This window comes from Stylophora pistillata, chromosome 11 (assembly GCF_964205215.1).
Source record: "Stylophora pistillata chromosome 11, jaStyPist1.2, whole genome shotgun sequence".
NCBI lineage: Eukaryota > Metazoa > Cnidaria > Anthozoa > Scleractinia > Pocilloporidae > Stylophora > Stylophora pistillata.
The window spans coordinates 21,464,829-21,486,928 of NC_142529.1; the positions used below are offsets into that span (position 1 = coordinate 21,464,829).

Here is a 22,100-nt window from a genome sequence, read left to right on the forward strand (position 1 = left end):
TATATATATATATATGTATAACAAGTTAACAGGCTTCGAGCCAACAGAGACGTCGCGCCAGAAGGATCAAAAAGGATTCGCAGTCCAAACCTCGACAAATGATAGAAGAAGTAATGTGGCACACAAGGACGGACAAGTTCGACCAAAGGAAGACATATACTCAATAAAAAATCCAAAAAGTTTAATAAAATACTTTTCGGTCGGAGACCTTCATCAGTTGTAATACAATAACTTACAAACTCCTTAAATAGGTTTACAAAGAGGGCGTGGTGACACGTATTAGCTTATATATCTATATAAGATTGTTCATCTTTCCAGAGTTCGCCTACGAGTTAAATTACGACTTTAAAGTGCGCGCAATATTTAGAGTTTCTGAGAGACACGCGTTCTCCATCTTCTTAAGCACACCTTTAGCTTTGCTGCCTACTAGCTTCTGTAGAGTGACATCCAAGTTCTTTTTTTTTAAATATAAAAGCTTGGAGACCAGGCGATTTTATTTCGTCAATGATATCTATTTACAATTCTAATTGATTAAAGTATTCGAGTTAAATTATGAGTTACTTAGGTAATTACAGGTCTCAATTAACTAATGATGTTTTCTCTTACAGGCGGCACGAACAGCGCTCAGTGGCTACAACAGCCGGAGTAAGCGCCCAGTGACATCCAAGTCCTTGGACAACCCCCCTGAGTACATCTAAGATGATATTACACTGGTTGATCTCGTACCCAGGGTATCTCTGCTTCAATTCCCATCTGAGTGGCGCATACTTCATGGTCTTCTCAGGTAAGGTAAGGTAAGGTAAGACTTTATTTAACGAGGGTAACATATGACAGTAATGAAACTGATAATCTAATGGCCCTCGAAAAATTAAATTTCGGAAAAAAAAAGGAATTGTAACAAACGTAACAATATTAGGAATAATTAAAATAATTAACCTATATACATCATAAAATATTTAAAAATATAAAAAAAAAAATTACAGGAATAGTTTGCTAAGAGTTTGATTATCTAAAATTATTTTAAAAAGGGAACGCTTAAAACGTTTTACACTGGTACTCCGTTTGATGTCCACAGTTAATTTGTTCCATTCTTTCGTGGCTCGCACAGCAAACGCTCGTCCCCCTTCAGAACTTCTCTTAAAACGCGGGCACATTAAGTTTAAATTACAGAAACGGGTTTGTCTATTATGAGTGTCAGAGTTTCTGATAAGAATATCATTTATATATTGCGGGGTATTTCCATTAAGCCTTTTGTAAGTTAGAGCGCATAGATTGACGTATGATTCAGCATAAAAAGGAACCCACTTTAAGGTCTCAGAAGTCTTCTTGTCGCGATTGCTCACCCAGGGGCAGCTCATCTTCTTGGCTATCACTTGCTCATCTTGTTAACGATCCTAGCGTCCACTCTATTTGCTCTGAGCTCTTGGTACTCTCCATATACCGGAAAATCCCAATACGCCTGTATACCTCTGCTGTTTCATAGACTGACTGTGGCTTGATAGGTGAATACAACGGGGGCACAGTGTTTATCAAGCCCAAGTCAAAGATGATCTCGAGGAACAGGACCTTCAAGACCGCGTCATGTCTTGCAAGGTACTTGGTTTGTGCAAGCGCAGGGCAGGCAGATAAGATGTGGGCCAACCCTCTGGCGCTGTACCACACAGCCTACATGCCGAATCACTACTATCACTCACACGTGTCTTATGAATGGTGTACATCCGTGTGGGTAATAGCTGTTCGTAAAGTTCAAACATGCCCGCGATGGTGTGTGTTGGGCAGGTTCGCCAGTCGCTCAGCCACCAAAAACACCGCTCAGCACTTAGGTCTTCGTCTCTTTCTCTTTCCGTTATCAACTTTCCATGACATCTCTGTTCTCTAACCTCCTCCCGTATTCTTGATTCTCGATATCTCTTGAGAAGATTCTTTACCTTTTTCCCAGGTATCACCTCTCCCTCCTCTATGACACAGACTATTATTATTATTATTATTATTATTATTACTATCACTATTATTACTATCATTATTATCATCACTATTATTACTATCATTATTATCACACTAGAGCCAAAAGAAGCTAAGAAAACCATTAAAATGATCCAAGAGATAAATAGTAACATGCGACCCTGTCTGTCTCACAGAACATGTTAACCTTTATTAAATGAAACGTAGTCTTCGTAATAATAATGATAATGAGCTTTATTTAACCAGGGAACACCATTCAGCGGTCTGTTCTCCCAGGTGTCCCTGAAAATGGCGTCTTCAAAATAACAGCTTGACTCTTAAATATACTAAATCTTATATATACCGAAACTGTCACACCTTGCGAATAAATAAATGGAGTTGCGTAACCACCCGCCGGAATTTTGCTAATTAGTTTCCTTAAACACAATAAAGTCGTACGGGAATTTCTCCCGAACACTGTCGTTGCGAGAATTTTGTTGTTAGGCAAGTAATTCTGCTCTAGTGACAAGACGCAAAAACATCCTTTTAAAAATTATCTTTTTCAAGGCAGGGTTCAGTACCAGATTGAAAATACGTATTTTTATTGCTTTTCATCAGATGCATTATCAAGCTACAATAGAACCAGTGGTAAGCCAGCTAAGACTCGAATTCCTGTGGATCATTTGCAGCCACGAGCACTACGTAACCCTCAATCTGCCATTCCCTCGTTTCCTCTTCCCCAGCCCTCCCTCGTCACCCACAGCTTCTGTCTCGTCAATCGACTCGGCCATGTCTACCTACACCATAGTTATCGGTAACAGTATGGCGGACCTTTCAACAGCTTTCAGACAGCAGCACTTTCTGGCTGGTTTGGTGCTCTCTGAGCTGGCTCTGGCTTTGGAAGGCGGGCAAGACTTTTAGTAACTGACAAACTTATGGTTAGATGTTGATTAAGGCATTTTTCGATGGAGTGAAGTAAAAACAAACCCAAAGACCCCGCAATAGCCGACCAGATTATAGGGAAATCTCCAAGATGCGGCAATATTGATTAAAGTAATTTTCGATGGAGCGAAGTAAAAACAAGCCCAAAATATTCGCAATAGCCGAATGGAAGGTAGGGAAACCTTCAAGATAAGACAATCTGGGCCAGATGACACATGGTTAGTGTGAAATATCATTTCCGATCTGAAGGCTGCGATAGAAATTTCAGTATCAGGCATGGTTTGATGCTACTCTGGTTTAAAAATTTAATAAAAATAACCGGGGAAATTACAATTCATTGAGCCAGCGTTTCGACACTCCTGTCTTGTGCCTTCATCAGGGTTGATCTGATTGTTGCCACATGAGGCCCTTTTATAGGCTTTGAAGGACCTCTTGTCGCAACGATCAGATCACCCCTGAAAAAGGAACCAGAGAACGGGTTTTTAGCTGGTGAATAGTATGATAATCTATATGTTGCTGTTCAATTTTAACCCTTGTCAAATTTTATTTTCCTTTGTTTCAAACTCATTATCATACATTAACATGAATAAAGCTGAAAGTTTCGAAAGAAACTGTTTGGGGCTGCTTCGGTGGGAGTAACGAAATAATTTGGATATATCAACAAAGTTGAAATGGTAGATTGGCCACCGTAACGATTACAAAAGCTGAAGTTTCGAGCGTTAGCCCTTCGTCGGAGCGAATAGAGGAATTGTGGGTTGAGTTTTGTCCTTTATGACGCGAGAGAGCAAGATAGGGAGTCTGAGTCCAGTAAGCTTCTTTGAACACAAACTTTAATTACTTGAGAGGCAGGTTACCTTTAGAGCTATCGATATAACAACAACATGACGGCTAACTTATCTCAATGTTCACTGGTGTAACTCGAGAACTAGATTGGAATGTACGAAGCGATTACATAACCAGTCCAGAAAGTTACATAACATTCGAGGGTTACATAACCTTTAAGTGTTACATAAGAAAGATCAGCTGATCGACATTCAAGAACGGTCTTGTCGAAGAAAAGCAAATGTTGATTTCCTGAAGGTTTTACATATCAGAACAGGTTGTGTGTGCTTTTAAAGGCAGAGAATGGAGCTACGTTATTGGTGGGAACATGGCAACGAGAAAAACAAGAATTTCCACTAATTTATTACTATGAGGAGCGCGGAATCCAAAGGTTTGATTTTTTTTTTCCCTCACGGGACTCAGAATTATCTCTTTGTTCCGCGCTCTTATCAGGACGAAGAATATCTTCATTTCATTTCGGAGCCCCAAATTCAGGATCTTTGAGGCTTTAAGAGTTAGGTAGCTAAAATTTCATATCGTGGTATCATTTCAGTGGGCTTCGTGGAACTGGTAAGTAAGGCGGGCGATACGTCGGGCCATATGACAAGCGACTTATTGCTAGAATCAGCGATGGGAAAAGTAATCTATAAAGAGATAAGAAATTAAATTTTAGACATTTATAGCTCAGACGACAGAGCACGCGACTGCGAATTGCTTAAGTGTACGGTTGACATTCTCGGAAGGCAATCAGATTTCTATTTAATTCTGCGCTCAGGAAAATTGCTAAAAACAAACTGATTAATTTCTGAACAAACGGCAGTGTTACAGAGGCTAGAAAATGAAGCATTTAAAGCTGGTTCCACACAACAAGCTGAAGTACTTAACTCACACACACACACACACACACACACACGCACACGCGCGCGCGCGCGCACAAAAAGAAACAAACACAACTCCACAAAAAGATACTCCCGTGAATTTTCATGCAACACGATAGTCTGTCTTAAATATTACCCTGATTTAAATTTTTCGTGTTTTGTTTCCGAACAGAAAAGGGCCAATAACCAACTCCTGAGTCTCGATTAAGATGGCGAAAGGATCAAACACAGTGGAGACAGCCTACACAGCAACAAGACAGGTGCATACCGAAAACGTTTCAACAAGCCCCGTAGAGGCTCTACAGATTCAGGGGGTCCAGCTGGAGGGCCTGATAAGAGCAAAACTATTAGCCGATACTTTCTTTAAGTCGTCCAGTTTTACTGAATATTGTGTACCATCTTTGGTTGGGAATCCTACCTAATTATAAAAGGAACTTAGTGAAGGCTATCTAAGATAAATACATTTCGTGCTGAAACGTTATCTTCTGCAAGTGAATAAAAGCATTTACGTTTTTTTTAGAGGGGTGGGGAGATGAGAGTTTATTTAGAGAGGGAGTGCTTTTGAATTAAAACCCTAGACGGAGGCCATTACATTGGAGAGCTTATTAGATAGTGTGGGATTATAAAAGAGGGAAGTCTCTTGGAGTGGGAGGCTTACAAAACAACAGAGCTTATCAGAGAGAAGGACTCCTTTGAGAGAGTGGTTTATCAGAGAGCGTTTATGGTATTCGTGTTATTCCTTGTAGTTAAATCACATTTGCCAATTTTATTTGCTGCGTGTTTTCCGCAAAGAGTACGTCCTGAAGTTGAAGTCAATGCTCAAATCGAAAGAGGGTTTGCTGCTGAGGTCAACACCATTGTTCTTGACACGCTTGAGCTCTTGGTACAGGTCAGTGTTTGTGGCAGTTAAGGACATTGTGTCAAGAGAAAATAAGTGGCGGCTCCTTATCCAGGCCTTTGAATATGCCATTCCTCCTAAAGTTGTCTATGTTTAGTCTTACCAAAGGAAATCTGTTTTAAGACGTCGGCATGAAGGCTTGAGTGACTTTAATGTATAGTCCTGTATTGGCCACTGGATGTCACTTTTAAAAGTCGAAACGTTCTTTTTCAGACGGTGTCTACCTCAGAGTCTCTGCGTGTTGTATTAAGTGGAATCCTACGGGTTTTGCTCCATTCTTTGAACTGTAACCAGAGTGAAAGAGTCCTGCAGAACATATTTGCAACGCAAAGATCAATTGTCTACAAGGTAAGGTAAGATGCACGATCCTCGCAGTAGAGAGCGCTATTTATGCAATAGCGAAAATCAAAATATATGAACTTCATATATCCATCGTTAGGTAACGTAAATACCTCCATGAGACAATGTCTAGAAGCGTAGACATCTGTAATAGTTTATTCGTTTGTTAGATAGCTGATGTCTCTATTGTTTTGTCGAGATATTTGTGTTGCATATAGACTGTTAACATACCGCTTCCTTTTTTTAGTTCCTCGAGCTGTTGTTTGAAGATGACACCGAACTTTGTGCAGACTTGTGTTCCAGACTCCTAAACCATTGCAGCTCTGCTCTTAGTAGTATTCGGGCCCAAGCCAGCGCGTCACTCTATCTCCTCATGGGACAGAATTTTGAAATAGGAAATGTAAGTTGTAACTCTTCGGTGGACATTGGTGTTAAATAGTGCTGCTGCTTTTGTTTTGTTTTGGTTTTTTTTTTTTTCACTGGTGTGAAACTTTGTTTGAGAGTATTGGGCTTCTACAATAGGAAGCTTAAGCACAAATGTTTCTGAGAAACAGACGGCAACCGGAAGTTAAATTTCTCATTCCCGATGTTTAAAATGCTATAGCGACGACAGTATTGTCGATATATTGGCGTCAAAACGCGTTAAGATCAGTTTTCCGGTTGCCTTCCGCGTCTCGAGAACGTCTCTGCTTAAATTTTTCATTGTACGAGAGACGTAGTGGCGGAGTTGTTTCGCCCTAGAGCCTGTTTTTTCGAACGTTCTGCGAACGTAAACCAAAAGAATAGAAGTGTGTGGCTTAACTAAAAAACTGGTTCTTTTTGCTTCGTTTCTCGTATATTTATTGTTTAAGTTTTAAATCCATTTTTACACCGCTGTATAACGTAAAAAAAACAAAAACAGCTTTTAAGGACCGGTAACCACTGGGTCGTCGTAATGAACGAATCAGCGAATGTTCCAGGTTTTGAGTTCTGACCGTGTCATTATCACATTGACCGCTCTGACGAAGAGCTAACACTCGAGACGTCGGCTTCAGAAACCCTTTAAGGTCGCCAATTTGAGTTATAAACTCAGATGATAGAACCGAATCATCTTCCAATACGCCCCACCGAAACAGCATCGCGGTTTGTTTAAGAAACTTACCCTTTTACTCGTTTATCTGTTGTTTATTTGTGCAAACGATTATTCTGTAGAATTTTGCAAGAGTCAAGATGCAAGTTACAATGTCACTTTCCAGTCTTGTTGGCACAACACAAGTGAGTTCGTGAGTTATTTTGTTTCGGCTTATTTTTTTCAGCTTATTTTTTTGTTTCAGCTTATTTGTTAAGTTCACTACAATTATTGTTGTCAGGTGTACCGCTATGGTTGCTTTCAACTGTTAATTGAACTTTATTTTAGACCATCTAATTTTGATATGATTAGTCAATGCTTTTGTGATGATTCTTTAACGCTTTCCTCAGCGCAGTAACCGAAGTACTTTACAATCTCGTTAATTGCCGGCGTTTAATGAAGATCATCTCCGTTGGTCACTGAAAACAATCATTACATACGCTGAATCAGATCAGGAGCTGAGAACGAGCACTTTTCCGGATCAGGCGAATGTTCGCACAGCTATTTTAACCCTCAAACTCCCGAGTATGACTAGCATCTACACTGTAATTTCCCCTTACAATATCACCCCTAAATCAAACATTAATGTGCGAGAATAAAGGAAATGATCACAAACTCAAGAAGCTCTCGAGTGTCTAACAAATTCTCCTTGTCATCATCTAAGGAAATATATGGAGAACAGTATGGAAAATATGCATACAGATGTTAGGGTGTTAAAGGTTGAAGAGGTATTTTTTCCCAGCCATTGAAACTATTTTGAAATTTTATTTATGAACGTAGTTTGATGTTCAACGAGTCAAAATGTTTTTTTAGATTTCCTAAAAGTTCGACGATGGACGTCCCCGCTTAGTAACCTCCAGTAGTCACACATACCGAACCACAACGCGCAGTTCACCACCAGATGTTGCTCAAGTTATGGCAAATACTCTCGATTTGAGTCAATAATCCCTTTTAGCCTAGTTTCTAAAAAGAAGGAGGAAAAACAAAGGACTCTGTTTGCATATCAATGAGCTTGTTTTATTGGTACTTTACACAATAAGTCTTAGGATTTTGGGTTACTACCAATATGATTCTTATGCTGTGAGGAAAATAACTTGCAATCTTCTCATAGGTCCGGGAGTTGGTGTTCAATCTTCACATGATTCTGTCGGACACAGTCAAAATGAAAGAGTATCAAGAGGTCAGTCTTAAAATTTTGAGTTTCTGTTTTACAAGGTTTTGATTGGTTACTTCCGTTCTGTTAAGGTGTTGTTGTGAAGGCGTTGTATTTTCCGAAAAAGAGTCTAGTAGAAGACCACTCACTGTATATTTTTTATATCTCAACCACTAACTTGCATGATTTGATCACTTCGTAACATGAATTTTTCTCTTCTGTACAACCTATTGTCTGAAATTCTTACTCCTTGTTCTCATATCTGTAGGCCGCGGTTCCCAATTTTTCTAATCATTGACGTTAAGGTTTCGCTTTGTTACCAAAACTTTACAGAAAGCCAAGAAGATAGATACTCCCCGCATTCTTGTTAACTTTTTGGATAATTCCCAAAAATTATTCCAGCTTCCTTTATTTCTCAACCCTACTCATCGACTTCACGGAAAAAATAATGGGAAATATTTGAGAACTTGAAATAGCATTTTAGTAAAATATTTTTCCTGACTTTTATTAATACCGTTTTCATAACTTGCTATCCATTCTCATTTATTCAGGACCCAGAAATGTTGATTGACTTGATGTACAGGATTGCTAAAGGGTAAGTGATGTTCGCAGGATTTCTGATGCAAGTGCTCTTGAATTCGTCAAGCAAAAGTAATGAAATTGACGGTACCAAATATTGTGAACTGTTGTCCCAAAGTGGGAAAAACTCGGATATTTATTTAGGATAAATATCAATGGCCTCCCAAACGTCTGATCGGATATCCCTTGAATGATTCGGACCTTCATCGGATGCCCTTCCTTTGCTGCACTGAAGTCGAGAGAGCTCGGGTGTATGCCAAATTCCGATGATGAAACTATAAAGTGATGCTAAACGCACTATCGATAGAGAAACTCCAAGAGAAAATCCACATCTCCCCCGTGGGTAATTGAACCCCAGTCGTTCGGATTTGCCGTTTGGGTGCTTTACTAATGAGCTATAGAGGTATCGCTTAAGAGCAAATCCATCTACGCATATGAATTAGGTAATAGCCAGTGTTGTGATACTTTAAGGGAGGTTCTTGAAACACAATCGAGGCAGGTGAACAGATGAACAACGTAACTTTTTTATCTTGATGGTTATTTTGACGTTAAGTGTCTCATTATGCATTGTACAACATTTGTATTCCAGGCACTATTAATTGGTTCTAGCATTTAACTGTGTTCATCTTTTTCATACTAGATATCAAAATTCACCTGACTTACGACTGACTTTGCTGTACAACATGGCTGCCAAACATGGCGAGGTACCAATAGCTTTAAGATTCGGTATTAATTTATCGAAGGAAAGCGGTGAAGCTCTATTTGGTTAATTCTTACTTCCTTTCTAAATTTCGAATTTCTGACAATGCATACTGTTGCGCTCGCGAAATACAGATTTCCGTACAGACGAAGAAATTGCCGTCATATGGAAACCAAATTTCTCAATCTAAAAAGTTGGCACATTCTCTTAGACATTGGGCTCCGCGTGAACGCTGCACCAAGCATAGGTGCGCGTCCATAATTGCAGTAATGAGTTAACTTTACACACAGGAAGTATTCGGCCAAGCTTTCAGTATGTGATCACTTTAAGTTCAAGTGCATCAAGAAACCATAATCTGACTGACCTCGAATGATGACTCGTTGTCGTATTTTTCCTTTTGTTGTGTTTCTTTTGAGCAGAATAAAGTGGAAGCAGCCATGTGTTTAGTACATACAGCAGGTTTGGTGTCTGAGTACCTGAGTATGTTGGAAGACAAGCCGTACCTACCCATTGGATGCGTTTCGTTTGAGAAGATATCACCCAATGTGCTGGAAGAAAGTGCTATTTCAGATGATGTAGTATCACCTGTAAGTCTTTACTTTGTCTTTCCCAAACGGGCCGCATGTGAAGCAATTTTATTCGGGCCCCGGTGGTTCATAGGATGGATAACGCTATCAACTGAATAAATCTCAATCCGGTTGATAGCGCAGTACGTTCGGTGTACACTTTTTCCGCTGGATTTTTTCCGCATATCGTCATCTGCCATTTGAACAATTGTGCGCAGGAACAGACGCATGGCTGGAAAATGTCTCCTCTTCTTGCAATAAATTGAGTCGTGTGTTTCCCTTCGTCGCTTTTGGAACGTTTGGTTTTTGTTGTTGATGTGATGGTGGTCATTCTACCAACTGGAGATCACATATTTCTTTGTCGGGGAGTCCTGTGGAATAGAACTGCAAGGAGAATTTACCTTGGAGTGATTGGATTAAGTGAATGTTACCCTTATTATTTTCAGATTTACTTATATTTTTGTTGACATATTTTGCTTCTTTTATTCAGGATGAGGAAGGAATCTGTACCGGAAAGTACTTCTGTGAGAACGGATTGGTGTTGCTTCTAGAAGCAGCTGCAAACACATTTTTCCGATCTCATTTATTTGAATGTGTAAACGAGGTGTATAAACTGTTGATACCAATTCTGGAGGCAAAACGTGATTACAAGAAGCTAACTCAAGTTCATCAGAGGCTTTCTGAAGCATTCGGCAAGATTATACAGACGGTAATAGATAGCTCTTATAGACCAATATTCTCTCAGTATTGGACCGGGCACTGTCCCGAATAGTCCCGAATGATACCGCACTTGTGTCCCTTGGAACTTATATTGATTATACAGACGGTAAGAGATAGCTCTTATAGACCAATATTCTCTCAGTATTGGACCGGGCACTGTCCCGAATAGTCCCGAATGATACCGCACTTGTGTCCCTTGGAACTTATATTGATTATACAGACGGTAATAGATAGCTCTTATAGACCAATATTCTCTCAGTATTGGACCGGGCACTGTCCCGAATAGTCCCGAATGATACCGCACTTGTGTCCCTTGGAACTTATATTGATTATACAGACGGTAATAGATAGCTCTTATAGACCAATATTCTCTCAGTATTGGACCGGGCACTGTCCCGAATAGTCCCGAATGATACCGCACTTGTGTCCCTTGGAACTTATATTGATTATACAGACGGTAAGAGATAGCTCTTATAGACTGCAGGTTTGATCATGTTTTCTATCAGCGCTGTTAGTAATTGAGGTGTTTGTGGACAGTCAACATTTTTTATCTTTTTTTGTATGCATACGTACACAAGCGCTAACTGGCTCCTTTAGACACCAGATTACTCTATGAGTTGAAAATAATTGATTCCCTTTTACTGGATATGAAGAGAAGTTTCACTTACGCTGCGATTATTTCGTTTTGTTTTTTTGTTTTTGTTTTTTTTCCAGGAAGGAAAGCGTATGTTGGGAACATATTTCCGAGTTGGTTTTTATGGATCAAAATTTGGAGACTTGGACGGAGAAGAGTACATTTACAAAGAACCCGCCATTACAAAGCTTCCTGAAGTGTCGCATCGTTTACAGGTTAGTTTATTAAGCCTTATCTGTGGCCGTCTTAGTTGGTGCACCTTGACAAATTTTGTCTGAAATTTTCTAGTTCGTCAGTTACAATCCGTTTTAATCTTCTCTATCGTTAGCCATTCTTGTTCCTTCTAGGTTTATTACAACCACATTGGTGTGTTTTCAACTCAGTTGTTTAAATTTTGTTGATTTTTCCAAGTTAAAGGTTGTTATACCACCTTCCGAACTCAAATAGCCTCAAGTGTGTCGGATCGTTGCACCAGGCGGGGAGAGGAATTTTCCATTGGGTCTAGAAAGCAATCCGGGATTGCTTTTCCTTCTTTTTTTGTCTTACTTCATTCTGTGATTGGCCCAAAAAAAACGCGCACTACTCTGTCAACCAATCAGATGCAATAGTAAATACTCTAGGCAGTTTTGTCTGGTTTACTTTGAGCTGTCACTGTTGTAATTACTTTGGTTTTGGTTTTACGACTCTCTATCGGAAAGCGCTCTAATTAGAGAGAGAAATAACCAACGAACAATAGACCACTTTCATTAATGGCTGCCGGATTAATATTCTTCTGTTTGAATTTAAATTAGCCCTTCTGGCCTCGTTCCCCAGTACAAAATTGAACAGAGTACATTATCTCAAGCGAGGCCAGAAGGGCTAATTTAAACTTAAACAAAAGAATATTAATCCGGCAGCCATTTATGAAAGTGGTCTATGGTCAGCAATTTTCACACTGACAGTGCGTTACCAACTGCCATAGCTCCTCGTCTTGAAGCACTTTTTCTACTCCGGTTATGAGCCCCCTCGGATATAGGCCCCCTCGGATATAGGTCCCCTCGGATAAATGCCCCCTCGGATATAGGCTCCCTTGGATATAAGCCCCTTTCCTATAAAGCTCTCTTAAAACCCTTTACAAAGTCGTATAACCCCAGGGCTTGGCAGCAGTTTCCGGTGCATCAACAAGTTGTTATTCAAGCTGAATAACAACTTGTTGACTGAATAACAACTTGTTGACAATTTTTTCCAGGCATTTTATGATGAAAAGTTTGGGCCAAATGTTGTGGAAGTAATCAAAGATTCCAACACAGTTGAGCAAGACAAGCTCGATCCAGAAAAGGCATACATCCAACTGACCTATGTGGACCCATATTTTGACGAATACGAACTAAAGGATCGAATTACTTACTTTGACAGGAATTTCAACCTAAGTATGTTCACTACACTTTTGACAGTCTATCTGATCTTCTTTTAGGCTTTCAGAGTAATTTTTAAAAGAGTGCTGAAACTGAGTATTCTGGAATTCCTTGTTTCTTTTTTTTTTCTTTTTTTTTTTAACTGTGCTCCCTGTTTGATTCAGAAAACTCGAACCGTCCTCTCCACTAATCAAATGCTGATGAAAAACCAGTTTCGATTTTGCAAATTCCGTTTTTTCCCGCGCCTGACGCAGGTTGCAAGTATTTATTTTGATTCGTTCCTTCTGTTGTCTAAGCCCCTTCTTGGTGCAGAAGACGAAGACCAGATCACAATCGAACACCGCCTCCTTAACCAATAGCCCATTTTGGAATTACCTCTTTTTCCAGGCGAGTCCTGGTGCTCATCCTCTCATATGATAATACATGCAAATGAAACTCGTTTTCATGCGAATGGTTGAGCACCAAATCTCGTTTTGAGAAAGAGGCCAAAGGTAATTCAGAAATGGCCTATGGATTTCATTATTTCCTTCGTTTTATGGTCGTTTGTTTTCTTTTGTTTTACGTCAACTGTGTCTTCCTCACCAAGTATGAGCCGTTGTTAAACCACTCTTCTGATCGGTTGTTCAGTTGGGTTTCACGGCCAGCAATCAAGAAGTGCTCTATTATCCCTAAAGAGATTGCGTTTTTAAACTCACAGGAAGGTTTATGTACGAAACTCCTTTTACACCAAGCGGGAAGCCTCACGGCGAACTGGTCACTCAGTACAAAAGAAAGACAATTTTGACTGCCGCCAACTCATTCCCGTATGTCAAGACACGGGTCAATGTTGTGCATCGTGAACAGGTCAGTTTTGGGTTGTTTTTTGTTGAGGTGCAGCTGTTTTTCTGCCAATCCACATGTGCACATTTGGTTGCCTTTGGCAACTCTATTTAAGGAAGAATTTTTGGCTCAGTGAGCTCAGACATGACGTTATTTTTGCCCGTTCCCAGCCTCCTTTAAAGGCGTTACGTCATGATATTTATGGCCGATTTTTGCGACAAACATGATGACATTTGACTGAGAGGAAACCAGAGAAGATTAGTTTGGTAAGATAGAAAAATAAATCAGAAAGCACTTAGAATGGTGAAGTATGGAGAAGATGGACACGGATTGGGAATGACCCGCTTAGCTCTTTAACACTAAGAGTGACCAACATGTCAGTTCTCTCCACAGTATCACCCCCTGAATTACATATTAAGGTCATGAGAATAAATAAAATGATCACCAATTAAAGAAGCTCCTGATTGTTAAACGAATTCTCCTTATTAGCACCTAGGGAAATTTGTAGAGAACAATATAGAGAATGTGCATACTGATGTTAGGGTCAAGGGATTGTGGCTTGACGTTTCAAGACGCACAAACTCTTGACCCAACTACTGTACAGGATCAATTTTCCTGTGGTGGTTCTTAATAAGAAACTTGGATGATCAATTTACTCTGATGAGTCGAAATTTCTTTCTCGAACGCAATAAGTCATTTACGAATTAGGTTTATGCCTTTCTTTCAAAACGAGGCCTGGTTCTCAACTATTCTTATGAAAATCAGTTTAATTTGCATGTGAGTAAAAACTTATAATCGTATGAAAGGATAAGCACCAGGACTCGCCTTGAAAAAGAGGCCAAAGGTAACTCGCAAATGGGCTATTGCTAGCTATTAAAAGTTGCGGGCACTTAACTTGGTGATTCTTAAAGCATTATAATTCTCAATAACAGATCAACAGACACTTCTTTTTCTTCTAACATTGATTTATAACCGTCCACTTGATTGACATGGTGTAGATTACGTTGAGTCCCATTGAAGTCGCCATCGAGGATATGGAATTAAGGACAAAAGAGCTTCTGAACGCAATCAACCAAGAACCACCAAACCCTAAGATGTTGCAGATGGTGCTACAAGGTTCCATTGGCACTACTGTTAATCAGGTCAAATGTTTACCTCTCTTTTCTTTATATCCGCTTTATTTTAATCTTGTCATGGTCCTCAGTTAATCTATTGATCGTAATTTAGTTTATCAACTCAGTTGATAATGTGAATTGCCACCGTAAAGAATGCCAAAGGTGACGTTTCGAGCGCTAGACCCTCGTCAGAGCGAAACGTCAGCTTTGAAACTCTTTACGGTGGCCAAATACGTTATCAATTCAGTTGATAAAACCAAAATTACCTTGTAACTCCCACCGACCCAGAACCACAGTTTCTTTTGAAACTTACCCCCCCCCCTTGATTCTACTGATCGGTCGATCAGTCATTCATTTTGTCTGTCCGTTCGTGCATACCGTAAACTGTCGTCTATAAGCTCCATCACTTATATCCCGGTTATAGGCTCACCTACTTGCAAAGAAAAAAAACAATAATCCGATAATACCCCCCCCCCCCACACACACACACACCCCTGATGTAAGCCTCCTTCTAGCTTGATAGGAACTTAATTTATTATGACTTTTTTATACTTAACTACGGAGCAGTAAATGCAAATTTGTGTTTTCATCAACACTGCCATAGCTCGTCGTGAAGCACTTTTTCTACTCCGCCTATGAGGCCCCTCGGATATCAGCCCCCTAGGATATAAGCCCCCTCGGATATAAGCTCCCCTGTTAATAATCGCTGTTAAAACCCTTTACGAAGTCGTAAAACCCCAGGGCTTGGCAGCAGTTTCCGTTGTGTCCACAAGTTGCTATTCGAGCTGATAGACGATGGGATAAACAATTAACAACTCACTGTAACATCCTAACGTTGGTTTTGTGGCACGGAGAATTTTTCGTTGATACTAGCCTAGTAGACGTTTCAGTGTAGTTCTATCCAGCCCAACTGCGATTGGTTGTTCGTTTTACGAGTAGTGCTTAGTTCTGATTTAACCATGATTGTCAGTGTTCATGTCAGGTCTAATAAACCTCCTTTTTACAATCACCATTCTCAATAAAGTGATAAACTATTGTTTTGCTGGATAGCAATATAGTTCCTTTGAAAATTAAGGTTGACTTGTCTAACTGTCGCTTGGGTGATGTGCTGTATTTACAGGGTCCTCTAGAGATTGCTTTGGTGTTCTTGTGTCACGATAAGGACTCTGAAGATGGCGCAGAAACGCCAATGACCACAAGACACCATCACAGACTAAGACTCTGTTTCAAAGAGTTTATCAAGAGGTAATGCTAGTGTGTATAGCCAGGCAAACAACAAACCGAGACATAAAAATCAGTCAAGAAGCACTTTTTGTGTATAATGCAAGACTCGAATGATTAAGCAACTCAACCGAAGTTATGTGCATTACAAGAGCTAACGAGTGAGCAAGAATCTTCTTCGTGCAAAATAAAAAGTGAGGCTTTGGATGGGCAATCGCCATATAGAAGTTTGAAATAATTATAAAGTTCCGTTGTCCCCATGTGTTTTTACTGCGTTTTCTAGTTTTTGGATCACCAAAATTCCCATGCAAACCCTACAACAGCCTAATGTAACTAAATTCCTTGGGGTCTATATTGGCGATCATCTCACCTGCAAACACCATATCAGCTATGTATGTAAACAAATCGATAAATCAATAGGTATTATATTTAGGTCTCGCTTTTCCCTATCCTCTACAACCAAACTCACTTTGTACTACATCTTATTTTATCCTTATATCGTCTATTGTAACTCCGTCTGGTCGTCCACATACGTATCTAACTTAAAAAGAATTTATTATTTGCAAAACTGAGCTGTGCGGAGCTATCACCAACTCAGACTATCGAGCCCATTCTGCTCCTTTATTCTCCAAGCTAGGAATTTTTAGGGGAGGAGGGATGGCGCGGGGGAGCAGGGATGGCGCAGTGGTGAGAGCATTCGCCTCCCACCACTGTGGCCCGGGTTCGATTCCCGGACCTGGCGTCTCATGTGGGTTGAGTTTGTTGTTGGTTCTCGTCCTTGCTCCGAGGGTTTTTCTCCGGGTCCTCCGGTTTTCCTCCCTCCGCAAAAACCAACATTCCAAATTCCAATTCGATCTGGAACAGTGGACAAGAATAGCCACCCAGTGGATGTCCATTGTTAAATCATTTATTATTTATTTATTATTATTATTATTAAGTCAATACGTTTGAACTCGCCAAATTTATGTTTTATTTCAAAAATAACTTATGGCCCCATTGCTTCTCAATCTTTTTGTAAGGAATAGCCAAATTCACAGCTATGGTACCAGAACAGCCAGTAATTATCGAACGCATTTGTGCCGTACAAATCTCAAGCAATTTACAATTCTCAACCAAGGTCCTAAAATTATGAACTCTCTCCCTATTTCAGTCACTCGTTCGTAAAACTTTCTCAGCTTTAAGACGAAATTGCAAGAGTTTTTACTTAAATAATCACTAAAATTAGCCAAGCCGCACATTCGCAGCACTTTTTCTTTACTTGATTTATTATTGTAAGTGAGGTGGCTCTCCCATAAGTCCGGTGGCTTCTTGGGTCTCGTTGCCTTCTAACTGTTATCGCTGTAATTAAATATTTTTATTGTTAAAATAAGGCAAATAAGAGATAATGATGATGAATATTTTATGCTATCCAACTGACAGCATTCTTGAGCTTGGGCTAACTTTGCTACATTCGGGTATTTGTGCGGAGCATTAAAGTTCATGTAAGACACCAAATATCACGTCAGATACCGTCACACAGTGCACTTCCTCCGACCATACCGCAACCGTCTGACTTTATCACTCCTTGGAGTTATCAATACCTCAATCCTTGTAATGCCTTAAAACATTTTATTGCTATGTATTAGGTGTGGAGATGCTCTGCATAGGAACAAGGAGCTTATCGCATCTGACCAACGCGCCTATCAGAAAGAACTGGAAAGGAATTATACACAGCTTACCGAACAACTTGAACCTCTCTTGAGGAACAAGTATGGCACTTTACGTGGATCCACCAGGCAAAAGTAAGTTTATTTTCCACGCTGGTGATACACGATGGTTATTTTCGGTGGTGCTAGTGTTGCTGCTACGAGTCTAAGACGAATATAATTTTATTAAAGGAGGCTTATGCTGAAAATTATCTAACTCCTCTACCTTTAATAAGCTTCCTACCTATTACTTTTTAAATAAATCTGCTAGCGTTCTATCACAAATGCTGCAATCTGATTGGCTAGATACTCGAAGTATATTCCGACATAGACGTGAGTAGCCCAACAGTGCGTGGTTATAAACAAAACGAAATGAAAGCATGAGGTTGTCTTCATGTTATAAACTGAATCAATAAGATTTTCTGCTTTCGGTTTCTGCGCGAAGCCCAGAACAGGTAACACGCGTAGAAATCTCAGTGGAGCGAATAATCTCATTGCTAATTGCTATAACATGTTTTTATATGCAACTGGTAAATAACTGCGCACTTTGTTGTCGTTTTGCAGGGAAGGATCTGCCCTACTGAGGAAAATCTCTAAGAGTTTTAATACAGGACACAGTATAGCTTAACTAAAAATTCCATTCAGAGCCTTATCTTTACCAAGTCAATTTTGTATGTTTGAATAATTGGAATTGATTGATTGATTGATGGAATGATTGATGGATTTCATTCTCTGCAGTCTGTGAACCTCGTGTTTGAGAAATTCTTTCGAAGTTGGTTGTACGAACAGTTCACACAAAAAAACTAGTAACTTTTCTTTTATTGATGGGGGCCTAAAAGAGCCCCATCATATTCAAAGAGTCCTGTAAATTTAGGGCATTAGCGACCAAATATTTTCCCAACCGCAAGATGTGTTTTGTACTTAGTGTGGTTATCAAGGATAGGTAAGAAAGACAGTTGTTAGCTTAATGTGCCAACAATCCTGGCCAAAACGTTTGGAGAAACACACATCCCGTTTTATGTGTCCGTCTCGTGTTTCATGAGCAACTTGCGTTCATATTCCATCCACGAAAACATATTCCCTCCCTGTTTCCCCTCCCCAACTCACACCATCTGTGTTCAACATTTTCCAGGGCGGGAGGGGTGAGTACATGTTTTGCCATTTACAAGGTCAAGCTATAGTGCCTCAGACGTTTTTACCAAGATTGTAGATTTTAGAGGTAAACACTATTGTGAATATTGTACAGGTACAAGTAAGTAAACAAATTTTTTGGTCAAAAAGAGAATTCCTTAATTTCGTCTGTATTTGCAGAGTAAAAAAGCTATAAAAATTCCAGCTCCACACAGACATAATGCAATGTTTCCAATGTCGGAACTAATTTGTAATGAGTGGCTTTTTTTTTTTTTAAATGTGCAGTAAGTTTTGGACAGAGAAATTAAAAGTCCTTTGGTTGATCAACTTTAGAGAACAGTTTCTTAAATAAACTGAACTCAGAAATGAGTGCGAAATGTTTTGGCTTAACTATTGTTATTGTAATTTTTTGTTACTTCAACGCCAAAGACGCGACATAACATATCTAAGGACACTGGGACGGGCATTGAGAAATGCGCACAACTACATGCCCATAGGCTTGTGTGAAATGGTTTTTTTTTTATCTAGGAACAATTTCTATCTAGCGAAAGGAATATCTGAACTGCAAACAGCATCGGTGACAAGTTGGTGACTTCACTCGACTGGGGATACGCCCGAGACAATAGACAGATTAAACACCGCGTTTACGTAAAACGTGAGCGGCAAAAGTGACCTATATCACCTTTTTTCCCGCCATTTTTCACGTTTGCCGGTTGCGCTTTCACTGTTCCTATGTGGAAGTACCTGTTTAGCGTTTGCCGTGCACGTAAGCCGATTTTCTTCACTTTTCCTCTGACAGAGTAGAAGTTAATTGCCGGAAAAACGGCACTAAAACTCTTCTTTGTAAATCGTTCAAGGGTAAATCATTTCAGGTTGTAGTGATTTTCATTTATGATTATAAAATAATGGATAAAATACACGCGTTCTTATTAGTTAACTGGTCTGTTTAGAGACAGTTGTGACGTCACCCTTTTTGTGTTTGCCGGCACAATTTAAAAAGCTTCAAAGCTTTTGAGGTATTTGCACAGTACCTTCAAGTAAAAATAACAAAAATTAAAAACGGAGAAAGATTTGTCACATTTTGATTTGGGTTAAGCTTTCTCTTCCTCCCTGAGCCCTAAGGCCAAAATTAAAAAAAAAAGAAAGAGGAAAAAAAAGAACTTCAGTGTTTTGCATGCCTTAATAATCGTGAGCTAGATGACCTTGTCGAAAAAGCTTGAGCATTTTTTACATTTTCCAAGGAGATTTTCGCATGTAAAGTTCTCGAATTCTATCACCCCCCTCTTCATGCGCCTTTAGATAACAGTATGTAAAGACGGACTGAAAAAGTTCTCTAATGCTTCATTAGTAATAGCCAGCTGTGGTTATGAGTATTATCGAAATATAACAATAGGAAATCCATACCTATGAGATGGAAATGATCCCACATTATTGATTTCTTTATTAAAGGCTTTTTCATGACGGTCTAATGTTCTATCGAGACATAGTTCACCTGAACGTTATGATAATTCTCAACACCTGTCTTTAAACCGGCTCTATTAAAAGTTTTAGGGAGAATTTATCAAATGATCACTCTTTTGAACGAGAAGCTTCACAAAGATGTAGCATACTCAAGTTCTAAACTTCATACGGGAAATATGTCTTTTAAAGCTTTCATCAAATTTTTTTCGCAGATCAAACCTCAGAGAACTCGTAAAAAATGATGGAGATTCATGATCAAAGTGAAATTTGTACTGTAAAATAAAAACTGTCAGATTCATAATGGCTTAAAATTCATATTATTCGTGTGATCAAGTGTTAAAAATATCGTTACACAACCGATCCAAATGAAGTAAGCAAACCGCTGTAAAATAACGTGCGAGAAATTAGTTCAATGAGTCATATGAGTAGGCCGGAAAGCGAAATGACTCTTTTTTTATAAACAAAATCATCTCGACATAATTGTCTTATATCTTCAGAATCTGATTGTATGCTTTATAAAATTGCACTGCAAATGATGTAAAAGTACGCCTCATCCCTTGTTTAATGAGTCATATCAGTAAGCTAGAAAGCGAAATAACTCGTTTTATTCATAAATAAAATCATCACGACATAATTGTCTAATCTTCAGAATCTGGTTGTCTATTTTATGAAATTACGTTGCAAATGATTTAAAATTACACCTCATCACTTGGTATGAAATGAAAGTTTGCAGTAAATGATTTAATGCAATGACCTTAGTCTGAGATGACCGCTTTGTGTGTGTTTTTTTTTCTCCTGAGTAACTGATCTAGATCAAGTGAACTTTTCTCCATACTGTTGCTATTGGCACTGCTAGTGTTATACAGAAATACCATTTCAGTTTCAAGCTTTCAGTTTCATTAGTCATATCATAAAAGAATAAAAAACAAAATCTTTTCATCTCTAAAATTATCAAGTGTCCGTACCACTTGGTTTCATCTACTAACGGTTGTCGTTTGATTTCTTTAAAAAGAAAACAAGAAAAATTTTCCAGGGGTTTTAAGGGTAAGTACGATTTATGATTCATTATACAGTTCGCATTCTATTTAGTGCCATTCCAGCATTGCAATATATAATTTTGAACGCAATATATGCACAACTTACTGTAATTCCATTTCCTACTTTCAAGTCAATGCCGAGGCGACTGTAGATGCGGATGAAGAACAGATTAAATCTAAGAAGCTCAGCCGAGTAAAATTATTTCGCTAATTCTCGTGCATGATTCTTGAGGGAATTTTGTTTTTTTTCACTCTTTTGACTGCGAGATTTCAAAAAGCTGAAAAGTGTCACGCGACATCGCATGAAACACGAAATGTTCATTTTGATTTGTGTTTATCAGACATCCTTGAAAGTTGATCGATGGCTCTGCATAACTAATGCTATTTCGTTTCCATTTTCCAGAGGCTTTGATTTGATGTACTTCGCGGGAGATAGTTTTTAGAGGAGTCTGAAGGCAGGTACGACTTTTTTTTCATAATGAGGTCTGGCATATTACGCTGTTGGTTATTCCAGCTGTATGATGTCAAGATAGGAATATATACAGTGTCATTCTCTTGAGCAGCCTATATAAAGGCCCTCGTCGATTTGTGCAAATATGGATTATTCTAGTCATGGACGATGTTATCAAAAGTATAACTATGTGGACATATACTAATGACATTTCGCAAGAATTGCAAAACATTCTTGATCAAATGCCACAAAGCATGACAGATGCGGCGATCCTTAAAGTCACTGATGTGATTAACAATTACAATCTCTTTACGATTTCGGTACAATCTCCAGCAAACACTAATGAGAAAACCTTAATCTATCAGCTTTATGGTGTAACGATGAGATCACACCGAATTCTTCTGAATAGTTTACAAGGAATTGTAAAGCAGCTGGAAGTGAGAATTAAGCACTAGATCTTAGGAGCACTGCAGGCTTAAAACGACTACACTCTCAGATTCTGAATC

At 39.1% G+C, this 22,100-nt stretch overlaps 1 protein-coding gene, 1 long non-coding RNA gene and 1 pseudogene across 2 annotated transcripts in view; 1 reads left to right on the forward strand and 2 right to left on the reverse strand.

The window, feature by feature from the left end:
• Positions 1–22,100, reverse strand: part of LOC148720557 (uncharacterized) — a 486,858-nt gene that overhangs the window by 295,596 nt on the left and 169,162 nt on the right. The gene's annotated exons all lie outside the window — the stretch shown is intronic.
• LOC148720574 (uncharacterized) lies at positions 298–2,732 on the reverse strand (annotated as a pseudogene).
• On the forward strand, positions 8,044–18,311 carry LOC148720575 (dedicator of cytokinesis protein 7-like). Its single transcript, XM_088739837.1, has 12 exons — positions 8,044–8,108; positions 8,633–8,676; positions 9,301–9,364; positions 9,780–9,947; positions 10,417–10,635; positions 11,361–11,495; positions 12,509–12,689; positions 13,372–13,517; positions 14,492–14,635; positions 15,729–15,853; positions 17,455–17,610; positions 18,079–18,311. The coding sequence occupies exons 1-12, from the start codon at positions 8,067–8,069 to the stop codon at positions 18,140–18,142; spliced, it is 1,488 nt and encodes a 495-aa protein (XP_088595963.1). The 5' UTR covers positions 8,044–8,066; the 3' UTR covers positions 18,143–18,311.

What these genes read in the sequence shown, in the direction of transcription:
- LOC148720575 (XM_088739837.1), top strand. Translation starts at nt 8,067, where the DNA reads ATGATTCTGTCGGACACAGTCAAAATGAAAGAGTATCAAGAG. An exon ending in TGGCTGCCAAACATGGCGAG is followed by an intron (nt 9,365 to 9,779) that starts GTACCAATAGCT and finishes TCTTTTGAGCAG; the next exon opens with AATAAAGTGGAAGCAGCCAT. An exon ending in AAGTGTCGCATCGTTTACAG is followed by an intron (nt 11,496 to 12,508) that starts GTTAGTTTATTA and finishes AATTTTTTCCAG; the next exon opens with GCATTTTATGATGAAAAGTT.